This window comes from Alexandromys fortis, unplaced genomic scaffold (genome assembly GCF_014885135.2).
Source record: "Alexandromys fortis isolate MF-2015 unplaced genomic scaffold, M_Fortis_MF-2015_v1.1 scaffold_179, whole genome shotgun sequence".
In the NCBI taxonomy this organism is placed as follows: domain Eukaryota; kingdom Metazoa; phylum Chordata; class Mammalia; order Rodentia; family Cricetidae; genus Alexandromys; species Alexandromys fortis.
In genome coordinates this window covers 3,295,118-3,307,243 of record NW_026068062.1, presented here as the reverse complement: position 1 = coordinate 3,307,243, position 12,126 = coordinate 3,295,118, and the positions used below count along the sequence as shown (strand labels likewise).

General features: G+C 45.0%; 1 protein-coding gene across 11 annotated transcripts in view; it reads left to right on the top strand.

The window, feature by feature from the left end:
• Window positions 1-11,138, top strand: part of Fbxo15 (F-box protein 15) — an 80,357-nt gene extending 69,219 nt beyond the window's left edge. For all 11 annotated transcript variants that reach the window (XM_050120284.1, XM_050120285.1, XM_050120279.1 and 8 more), the window contains 2 exons: window positions 6,104-6,228; window positions 10,767-11,138. In XM_050120284.1, the coding sequence (XP_049976241.1) occupies window positions 6,104-6,228; window positions 10,767-11,036 (395 nt within the window). In that variant the 3' untranslated portion in view covers window positions 11,037-11,138. The remainder of the gene's footprint in view (window positions 1-6,103; window positions 6,229-10,766) is intronic.
• Window positions 11,139-12,126: the final 988 nt, after the last annotated feature.

Sequence of the window (12,126 nt, the reverse complement as noted above, 5' to 3'; positions counted from 1 at the left end):
GTTCATGTAGGGTTTTGTATAGACATTTTCTTTCTTTCCTTCCCTTCCTTCCTTCCTTCCTTCCTTCCTTCCTTCCTTCCTTCCTTCTTTCCTTTCTTTTTTTTGTCCCTTCTTCCAATTGGGCATTTAATCTTTCATTTCTTGTGATTGAAGCACTGTTGTCATCAATATTATTTTGAAAAGTCTCTAATGACTGTAGAGTTCAGCGGCGTATCAGTTTACCTGGAGGCCTGTGGTCCTCACGGTGAGCACATTTATGGGGCGGCTTCACCATCATCTCTGACTGTCCACGAGAGCAGTTTATCCTCGTGCCCTTGCACACGTAGGTATCGGAGCCTGCTGATGAGGCAGTCACTGCTAGCCCCAGAAGGAGCTGGTGTTATGGGCCCCATTTTCATGTTTCCTGTCCGGTCCTAGTCATATCTGTGCTTGGCTCCATTATTTTAAATGTTGTGACTGTGTGCATACACTTCTTCCAGATAGTTCTTCCATTTTGTCTTTTACCTTTTAATTTTGTACATATAGATATCTTAGAAGTTTTCAAATTGTTTTATATGGAGCATCCTACTTTGTAAAATCAGACATACACTCACCTTATTTCCTATAGGTTAATTACTTCTCTTCAGTTCTTACCCTTTTCTCTCTGACCGTTCAAGTTTAATTATTGTGTTATGAAAATGTATGTCTTTTACCCTAGTTAAAAAGTTAGTGATATATTATTATCATCTATTTATGCTTTTTATATTTATGTAAATATTTATTTTATGTGCATGAACTGGGCTAGAGACCAAAATATCTACGGGATCTTAACAGAGTCCTGTTGAATTTGTACATTAATCTAGAAGGATTGGATTTAGGGCCTTGGTTGTACTGATGAGCACTCACTACTGAGTGGAGTGCTGTGCACACTCCCAGTCAGACATACTTTATTTTGAGTTAGAGTTTTGGCTCGTTTCTTTGTTTGTTTAGGTTTTCCTTTACAATCTGTATTAAGGTTCTCTAAAGAACAGAGTGGATAGAACAGGTTTGTAAACACAGCAAAGGTGCATGCATTAGGCTGGCTTACAGATATACTCTGGGTAGGCCAGCAATAGTTGTTTCACACTGAAGAGGCCAGGAATCCAGTAGTGCAGACCATAAAGCTGAGCATTTCAGCAGTTGCTGGAGCAGAAGAACTGGAGGGTTCTTGGAGAGCCGCTGACCTCAGTTTGTGTTGGAATCCAGGAGGAACTGACTGTAATGTGGGCAAAGGAATGCCATAGCAACAGAGCAGAGGTTCTCACCTTCCTCATGCTGTGGCCCTTCAACACAGTTTCTCATGTATGGTGACCCCAACCAGAAGCCTATTTCCATCCTTGCTTCCTAACTGTAATTTTGCTACTGTTATGAATCGTGCTGAAAATACCCATGGTTTCCAGTGGCTCTTAGGTGACTCCCGTGAAAGGGTCCTTCCACTCCAGGGTCGCAGCCCAGAGGTTGAGAACGGCTTTAGGGCAGGTCGTCTTTCTTCAGATGAGCTGACGGAAATTCTTCATAGGAGTGCAGCTGCTGCTTGCATTTCCCCGCCCCAGATGCTCTCAACTGAAACCAGATTCCTCACACTACCTTAGCAGAAAACAGTGTTTGTGCTGATCCTGTAGTTTCCCCTCCATACGAATACTTTGGTTTTGTGTTGTTGTCATGAATACGCCCCTTGGGGTAATGTCTCCCTTTTCTCCTTGTTAGTTTGTTCCGCACCTACAGGCCACTGTTAAGATACTGACTGGGCGGAGCACTCGCGCTCAGTCTGAGAAACACTGCAGACAGCTTTAGAAAGGTCATGGAGTAACAGATTCTCCCTTTTCCTTGTGCCGAGAGGAAGGAGCTCTACAACACCTGAACGTGAATTCTTTTGAAGTGCTTTTCCTTTCTAGATCTTGTGCATACATCATACTATCTTATTTTTGTGGCTGTGATACTAAAAATAGGTGCCTTTTTCATTCCCTCTGTCCCTGATATTAATTGCTTGCTTTTTCTAGGTCAGGTTGTACTCTGTAAGCATCTATCATGACCCGTGAATCACTGGAAGCAGTGCTGTCCTTTCTGGGTGGTGATTATTAGAAAACTTAGAGCAGGCACCGCACTATGGCATCTTCATTAGGAGTACATACCACCTTTCTTCTGCTCTGTACTTCTAGTGGCTCCCGAGAAGTGCGCATTGCAGGCGACCGCTGTCCATGCCAGAGCTTACCTGGAGGAGGAGAGCCTTACTGTGGAGCACACCTGTTTAATTTTGGGGTCTGTTGAAAGATTACAGGTGCTCAGACTAGGGCATTACAAGTCCAGGCTTTGCTACTACATAGGCTGTGCTCCATGAGTCTCATGTTGCCCGGGCCAGGCTGAAAACAAGCCACCGCTCTGACTGCCGCTCTGGACTTAACGTCAGCTTTTATTTGCCTTTGCTGGTGATCTGACTTCTTTGAAGTATGTTGTTGTCACGGAAATTTATTTGAATTAGATGTTTTAGATAGTAAGATATTTTGTAAGGGAATTATGGAAATAGAATCTCATACAAAACATGTAATTTGGGAAACACAAGTGCAAAATATGTAAATGATAGGCTTTCTAATTTTCCCCTGGTGTGAGTTTATGTGTGCACACCATGATATTTGACCTCTAATTTTCCCCTGGTGTGAGTTTACGTGTGCACACCATGATCTTTGATCTCTAGGATATCGATCTTAGAGCCTCTCCTTGCATTGCAAACTTCCTAACTGTTGGTGGGCCTACTTTCTGTACTCGTAATAAATTTCTGGGTCTCCTCTCTTTCTTGATCTTTCCAGTGACTTCTTCCCGTCTTATACTCTATGTGGCATGGCAGAGACCCCTGCCTTGTTGTCTTTGCTGTCCCTGTATAGCATTGGCCCACATCTTCTGCTCTGAGCAGCCTCCCACCCAGGCTGTCACTTCTTGCTACGTAGGAATCTTGCAATCAGTTGCTTGATGGCCCCTTATGTTTTGAGGAGCACCTTTCATTTTTCAGCCAGCGTTTTCCTCCCCCTTGCTCCCGTGCCCTCCTGCCATGTTTCCTCCCTCCTCGGCCCTCACATCTTCACTTGTCACAGATTTTTTTCAGTCTTGCTTTTCCCTGTTTCAGAGGAAAAGCTCTCCCACTTTCCAAAATGAACTTTCCAGTTTGTAAATATGCCCACTGCTGCCTGCTCTGAGACCTTTGTTTAGCCGTGTGTCTCTGTCTCTTTCATCGTCTCAGAGCTGCTTTCCTTTCAGTTCCTCTTCTGCTTACAGATTTGTCTGTGCTTTCCATGTCAAAATTATTTTAGAAGAAAAAACCCAAATTCTGTGTCAGGTAATTTTTTTATTAAAATTTTTATTAAAAACTGTAAAACCCACAGCCTATCACAACCTAACAAACCACTTCATTGTGCTGAGGAATTCAGAGGTACATCTCAGTTCAAGTGTGCTTCGATGCAGGTCCACCGATGCCCATCATGGGACAGGATGTGTCTAGACAGCATATGCCAAGACCACCCATCTCCTGTCCTACTTTGGTTCTTCATGTCAGCTTCATTCTCAGTTAGCTCTCCTCCCTGGCTTTTGGGTCCTGTGTCTGAGGCATCTTTTCCACTTCTGAGGGTCTCCCTGCACCTCACCACGAGTTGGTGAAGCCACATGAAGGGGATACTCGATAGCCGGGCTTCACCTCTCCCCCCAGTGCGCCACCATCCTGACTTGTTGCAGTCAGGAATAGAAGAGTGTGCTAAGCGAGGACAGAGTAGGACTTAGAGACCCCCTCCCAAAAGTTTCCATCTGTTTTTTTCTACCCTGAGGGAGGGCTTGTCTAGAAAATAAGTTATATTCAGGTGGACTGAACTGATAGGAGATTGGTGCAAATCCATGGAAAGTGGAAATAAGACCCAGGGAAATGCCAGCTGGAACCATAAGCATAGCAATTACAAAAGCAAGCTTCAGACTCCACTGAACTGACCAGTGGTTGAGCGTCTAGTGCGTATATTCTCTCTAACCTTCAGTGATTGCCATCACTCTTAGGAAGGTCCTTCTGCATGTGTATGTATCTCTCTATATAGATCCAGTTACAGGACAGGTGTAGAGACCGCCTGGTGACTCAGAAGTTGTGTCTCCATGGCACCTATATGTAGAGGGGGAGGTCACTCTTTCTCAGCCTCACCTTGCCATTTCGGCTTCTGTAACACAGAGGCCCAGGAGGAGAACACTCCTCCTTACAGTGCTTGGAGCCCGTCTTTCCATATCCCACCTTCTCCATCTGAGTCTAGGGGCTTGAGTTTCTTTTCTTTTGGAGATTTGAGAAATAATAAAGATGTCTAAAATTAATTAGCTAGAAAGTACGAAAAAAGTAGAAAAAACATGCATATATCTGTGTATTGTTTATGTCAGAACATTACAGGGAATCAGGAACACTAAGGTTTTCTCTCCTTAAGAGGCAGTGCCAATCGGTCCTTCTAGCGTTGTGTTTTTGATTGTCCCTTTGTAGAATCTGTAGCCTAGTCAATACTGGTTAATACTACATGGCAAATAGCCTTGAGTTCACTGTGTCAGAGGTGGTTGCTGTTGCTCTTTCTATGTGGCTCTGTGTTACCCCGTTTGCCTGTCAGGTGGAATCTTGAGTCCAGTTTCCTTTATTGGGCTTCTCCTGCTTCTGTCCATTCTAATCTTTACCCCTTCATGCTCTTCTCTGTGCGTTAGAGAAACCAATTACCAATCAACCTTTGCTCGCCAGAGTCTTTATACCCCACCTTTTCTATGTTTAGTTCTTAGCTGAAAATGTGTTATTAACATGTTGTTAATATGCCTCAGATGGATATGGCTTTTATTTCTGAAGAGCATTGTTTTTGACAAAGCAGATCTTAGCATGCAGAAACTGTCGCATGTAGTGAAACGCCAGGGTGCAGTGGAGGTCTTGGAAGAGGAAGGGTAAGGATGGAGTGCGAGTGCTGACGTGCATACAGGTGATGTTGACGGAGGATGGAGTGTGGGGTGCTGACGTGCATACAGGTGATGTTGACGTTTTGAAGGACTACGTTGTTGGGGCCCACCAGAGGCACAGCTGTATGTGAGGTGTGTTACACAGTAGCAGGGACTTCGGGGCGAGGCTGACACAGCTGCTATAGGAACCTTCTGTCTCCTGCTCTCTTCTTGCCGAAGACTCTCATGGACTGTTGGTCAGAGTCTAGACAAGGTGTTTGTGCCTTATGTCCAAATAACTGAAAGCCAGAGCTCACACAGGTTTGTAAAAGAAACAAGATAACTTTGTTTGGAGGAAAGGGAACAAGAGGACACGTTGTCAAGATGGATGGTGAGGCCATGGATGAAAAAATGCAATCGGTTTCTTCCTTTCCTCCCTCTTGTTCACCTGCTCCTTATCCTTCCTTTGGTAGGCCAGCTCTCATCTCTCCATTCCATTTGATTTCCTTTTTTGGACATAATTGAATCTCTTTGCTTAAGCGTATCAGTGTTTACCTTTTCCATTTTCGTGACTGACGGCATGACCAAGTAATACAGCCTTGATCTGGAATGACCCCTCTTCTAAGGGCTCATGTGTTTTAAAAGTCATGGTTTTCAACTTGGCATTAGTGAGAGGTAGTGGAACTTATCAGAAGTGAGGCCTGTGGGGAGGCCTCCAGGTCATTGGGGTGTGCTCTTAGAGGGGCTAGTGGGATCTTAGCTAGCTCTACATGTATTCTACAATGTGTTTTTATCATGGCCCCAAAGCAGTGGGGAAGCCCGCATAGATGGAAACATTCAAAGCCTTCCTTCCTTGATAGTTTTTTCTCTGATGGAGTGCTAGCCAACACTCCCAGTGAAGCTTGAGCCTTTGTCTTTCCCTCAGTGACTGGATAGATTTCTGCAGCCATCTTCCGCTCACCTTTGGCAATTCCTTAGACCCCCACATCTGTTCTCCAGTCTCTGAGATACAGGTTATTACTCAGGCCTGATGATAGAGTTTGCCGTGTCCTCAGTGAGTAGAACTTCACAGTACAAGGCACACCTCAGGAGTAGCCTGCCTGAAGACATGCTCCCCCTTCAATTGAAGCGCAGTGACTAAACTAACCTTAAATCGTTTCAGAGTGCATTGAGAATGGATATGCGAAGTTCATGGTGATAAATTTGAACAATAACAGACAGCACCTGCCTCTTATTGGGAAAGTTGGCCTTGCATGGAGAACTACTATTTTTAATGGCTTTATTGAGGTAAAAACAAAAGCTTTTTTTTTCTTCAAGTAACTTTATGTGTAATTAAAAAACAAGTCTGTTGATGTGTGTGTATAACCCTCCCTTAAAGTATTCTGGTTTCTGTAGATTTGTGAATTCTTTTGTCAGAATGGTATCTTCATCAAGAATTTATTTAATGTTTTATATTGGTTACTGTTCTATTGCCATGAAGAGACACCATGACCAAGGCAACTCTTATAAAGGAAAGCATTTGGCTGGGGTCTTGTTTATGGTTTCATGATCATCATGGTGGTCAGCGAACAGGCATGGCACTGGTACAGTAGCCGAGAGCGTACATCCTGATCCACAGGCAGAGAGATGAGTCAGGCACTAGGTCTGCTGTAGGCTTTGAAACCTCTAAGCCCACCCCCAGTGCACATCTCCTCCAGCAAGGCCAGACCTCCTAATCCTTCCCAGCCAGTTCTACTAACTGGGGACCAAGCATTCAAACATATAATTCTGTGGGGGCCACTCTCACTGAAACCACCACAAATGCCTGTGCTGTCCACGGAGTATGCTGGAGAAGGATGGGCAGGTAGACTGTAGCCATGTTTGGATAGCTCCGACTGTACCTCTAGTTCCTCACACCCTCAGTCTGTCTGGCAGAGGAAGAGGGGAGCTGAAAGTTGGCCAGGCAAGTAGCATTTGCTGAAAATGGACATTTCTACTTATTTGAAGGCTGTGCAGTTATGAGTCCTGTTCCAGTTTTAAGGATCTTGATCAGCTAAATGAACATAGCTAAATGGTGGGGGGTGGGGAGAGTTGGTTTAGGGATGGGGACTGTCAGGAAAGGAGGGAGAGAAATTAGGAGATCTCCCATGATTCCATTCTCTTATGTGACTGTTGCCGTGGTTACCGCTGGTTCTCTTTACTGGATGGCACGAGTGGGGTCTGGGAGTCACAGGTTAGCTGTGGCTGCAGGCGCCTTTGCACCTTGCTCGTTTTGCCCTCTGATGTGGATGACTTGACCATGCCAGGGCGGCTGCAGTGGAGCCTGATCTTCTGAACCACCTGGGTTTGCTCTTCATCTGTGAGCAGACCTTAAATCTTGGTAAAAGATTTGAATGTCATTTATAAGATTATTGTTTTATATCTTTGAGGACAAACGTGAACTTCCATCTTTTTGTGATAGACCAAAATGGCCATGATGTAAAAACACATTAAAATAAAATATTAAAGTTAAAAATAGATCTTGAGGACCAAGAAAGGCAGAATATAAATATGGCAAGTGTAAAGGGTCTGTGTAATTTTAAAGTTATTTAATTCTATTTTTTCTTCACAGCAAGATCAAAGCAGGTGTGGAGTTCTCTGAGGTTAAAAAGGGAAGTCTAGTAATTCTACCATGAGACAAAGCTTTCATATAGCTCTAGTGCTGAAAATAAAGTCTCCCCTGGAACTACATGTAAGGAAAGCTCAGCCCTGACCCTGAGTCCTTAGCAACAGGTGTTCTGTGGACTTCTGCAGCATTTCTCGAAGAATCGCTGCAGAACCTGCCCCTCCAGCTCAGGGCACGTGTCTGTAGGTTGTCCATGTAAAGGCATGACTCCGTGTCTCTGTAGGGGCAGTGGCTCTGGAAAGTTTCTCTAGCAATACCTTTTCTCTCTCAGGGAAGAGTTTCTTGTCTCTCCTGAGTTGGAGGTTAGATGGATCTGCATATGCCACTTATATACGGGCCTAGGTCTGGAGTTAGACTTACTGTTCTAAGCGAAGAAGAGACCCAGGCCTCTAAATTATCAGTTCCAGGCTATGCTGTTATCAGCCGTTCTGATCATGGGTCTGTGGGTTTTTCTCTGGGCTGCAGTTAATCATCTCTTCTGCTGTCCTTGAGAGTAAAACACAGCAGTGAATTTCCTGAACTAAAGTCATCAGTAAGCTGGGGTAGCCATGAGCATAAGGAATCTTTTAAGTGGGGTAAATCCTCAACAGCAGCTGGGGCAGGTGGTAATTCTGTGTCCTTGGAGATCTGTGACGAGCTTAGGTGGACGCTCTATCCCTAATCACTGCTGATAAAGATAACTGCAGAAAGGCAGATCTCTGTGTTTACCTAGGGGAGAGGAACAGAGGCCTGGCAGTTCTGAACTGTGGGAATCAGTTCCCAAATAGATATCAGAAAGGGAGTTAGGTACAGAGAAAATCTACTGCAAAGGACAGCCACTTATTCATAAAGCAATAATGCCAGAAAGCCTTGCTTTTTGGTTTAGCCTTTATCAGATCCCTTGATTCTGATAAGTCACGTGTGAAAATATGGCTGAGCAATTACTGTATAATGTTGCAGCTTGTAGCAAAAGAGATTTTTTTATTTCTAATAGTCATATGTGACTACAAAATATCCTTTTTATTTTATTTTATTTTTTTTTTGACAGAACCTTACACTGTAGCCCCAGCTTAGAAATCTACATAGAGCTTGGACCAGTCTGAAATAATCCAGATCAGACAGGACTAGTGGTGGGCACAGCGGGGCAAGAGGAACTAGGGTGGCACCAGACTTCAGAAACTGATGGTCAGTGGTGCCACTCCAGTGCCCAAGGTGCAGCTCTCGGGCAGGGATGAGCATGGGTTTGAATAAGTTATGCCGACTGTGATTGACCTTTGTCATTTTGTTGAGCAAGAACTTGGATATTTAGTTTTTTGAACCTGAAAGAGGTTTAGCCTGGAGGTACATATTGGAAGTCATGGATATCTTGATTATTATGAGTTGTGGATGTAGATAAATTCTGTCTAGGGAGAGAATGATTATATATAATAAAACCTGTGCTCTAGGTCAAGCTGTTAGGACCGCTGTTAGAATTGCCTGGTGGAAGGTATGCATGGTTCTAGAAGTTCTGGGAAAGTAGTATTTGAAGCAAAGAATGCTAAACAGTGCTGAATTTGTCCAATGGGGACTTGACAGATGTTCACTGTGTTTAGAGATCTTAGGAAGAGGTGGGATCAGAGTGGGTTGAAGTGTGAGCAGGAGGTACGGTTTTGGACACAGGCAAGATAGGTCTGCTTGCAGAGGGAAGAGAGAGCAAGTGTCGCTTAGGCTCTGGGAGAGTTATTTCTCTCTGTGCATCTGTCCGTTTGTCCCCTCCCTCCCTCCCTCCCTCCCTCCCNCTCCCTCCCTCCTTCCCTCCCTCCCTCCCCAGAGTCACTTGAACAAGTCTGAATGTTAAAAACTGGGGGGAAAGAGACAGTACTTACTGTGTCAGAGGCTACCTCCTTGTTGGTGGGCTATACTAGAACCCACCTGATAAAAGCACACTTAGCACAGATGTGCAAGTAAGGAGAGGGTGGAGGACATAGTTGTGTATTTGCTGTTGAAGAGGAAGGTGCTCTTCTCACATTGCTGTGCAGGGGCACCTGTGAGCAGGGCACAGAGGGTCATGGGAGAGGATGAGGATGCCAGTTCAGGGGGGGAGAGAGACTGTCCCACAATGAACAGTATATTAAAAGACTTCTGAGCATGTTATGGCTCCCTGGGGATAGCGCTATCTGTGGCTCTGCTGCTGTGCAGGGCAATCAGATCCAGAAACGCATGAGATACCTCAGCTCAGGCACGGCTCGGTTGCAGTAGGTCTGGAGCCAAAGGGAGATAAACTGATGAAGAAGTCAATCCAGTGAAGAACAGTGAAACAGACGTGATTGAGATGGGGCCTGGGGAGAGTTAGAAGGCTGGTAGTTTAGAGGTCATGGGCCATGATGTTCCCCAAACCTTTTCAGACACACAAATGTGTGTAATCACACATACTCCTGTTATCTAAGCAGAATTTACTAAGATAGCGTTGTTTGTAATTTCTCCTTTTAACACATAGTTGTGCCTCACAACATGTGATTTAGGATGCAGTGGCTTACAGTGACAAAATTCTGGCGAATCTGTAGTCTAGTGGTCTGGGAACTAGGAGTAGCTGAGTAGAGACAAGTGAAGAGACAAGCTAGAAGCAGGGCCCACAGTGTTGATTCAGGAGGTCAATCTGTGGGAATGGATAACTGAGGTGAGGTTGACGAATCGATACAGGAGTCTGAGAGTCTGTTACTGGATCCACTAGCAGTTGGGATCACTGAGGAGATGGTGGGACCTGAGGGAGAGCGAATGAGGGGAGCACACAGGTGGATCGAGAGCCTAGTGTCAGGAACAGTATAAACCAGAGGATGGTGGACAACAAAGGAACCCGAGGCCAGCGTTGGAGAGCTGAAAGTTTGGAACTGCAAGGAAGGCGACAGTCTGGTCGAGCATTGAGAAGCTGCTGTCCAGGGCAGGGTGTCACCCTCTTAAACAATGGCACGGGCCTCTCTTGTGGAAGACCTGTTGCCTTTAGCCAGGCTCCAGCACTGACAGCTCCTTGTGCACACATGAGGATGAGCACGTGCATGGGAAGTCTACGTGCTGACTGGGTTTGGATAAACAGGAGGTCCTGTGATGTGCATAAAGGACTTTGGAGTTGGATGCCACAAGCAGCCTTTCCAGTCAGTTAGTGTTAGAGTCGCAGTGCCTGTGGAAATGAGCCTGCTGTCCTGACGCTTGTGAATCTTCATTACAGAATTGCTCTTTCATGGACCTGACTGTTCTGGAAGAGTACAGGAAGCCCTTTTGGTGTGTGACTTCTCCAGTGCACTTGAGGTCTGTCCCCCACCCCTCTGATGGTCCTCATTTCCAGGGGCACACTTACTATGTGGACTACATGGACCCAGAAGGAGGAGTGCATGCAGAGCTGTTGTGGATTGAAGAGACAGAAGAATACTTCATTGTCAGCCTGGTCCTTTACCTCAGTGTAGCAAAAATAAACCATTGGTTTGGGACAGCATACTGAGTTTTAGAAATAGGTGCAAAGTCTTGTTACTATTGAGGTGTTTATATTTTATTTTTACATTTTTGTTCTTATTGAAAATTAAAATAAAGCATACCCACAGCAGTCTGTCTGATGCCTTCTTATTTTTCATTAGTGACTCTGTCTTTGAGTAAAGTGTTTGGAAGATTTCTTTAGCTGTAGTATACTGAGATTGCTCCTGAATAGGTGTGAGCTGCAGAAGTCACAGGCAGAAAGGCACACTCAGTTAGCACTACCAGGCTGGAGACCAGGAAGGTTAGGCCTGAAGGACAAGCAGTAGGGTGCCTAGGAAGGGAGCTGCCTAGAAGAATACATCACTAGAGTCCTGAGTAGTGGACCTCATGTGCTCACCATGGCTGAAGCACAGAGTCAAGGCTAGGCTGTTGAGAGGCAAAACAGACGGAAGGAACAGCTGCTGATGAGCAGGCCCTCTGTCAGTCGGAGCTGGTGAGTGCCAGCATTGGTCAGGCCCAGACTTCAGCTGGGCAGCACAGTGTGCTCCTTCTGGAAGTCATGTAGAGGAGGAGAGGGCATGGAAGGGCATGTTCAGATCCTGCAGGGATGCCTGTGGGGTCAGGTCCTTGCCTCATCCATCCAGGGCTTTGCTCGTTGCTTGCTTTACCCTCTGGTTTCTGAGTGATCATGAAAAGGACTCTACATTTTACCAAATGTTGGCGGAGACTGCTTGTTTGTTCCTGGCCACCCATACCCCAAATAATCACATAGAGACTATATTATTCACTGGTTGGCCAATCACTTAAGTGTATTGCTAGCTAGCTCTTATATCTTAAATTAACCCATTTCTATTATTTTATATTTTATCACGAGGCTCATGGTTTACCAGTACTGGCACACGGGTGTCTTTCTCCTCCCGTGGCTATATGGCGTTTCTCTGATTCTGCCTACTCTCTCTATGTATCTTTTCCAGCCTGCCTATATTCTGTTAAGCTATTGGCCAAAAGCAGCTTCTTTATTAATCAGTGGCAATAAAATATATTAACAGCATACAGAGGGGAATCCTCCATCACCTCCCCATTTTCTGTCTAAATAAAAAAGGTTTTAACCTTAACAT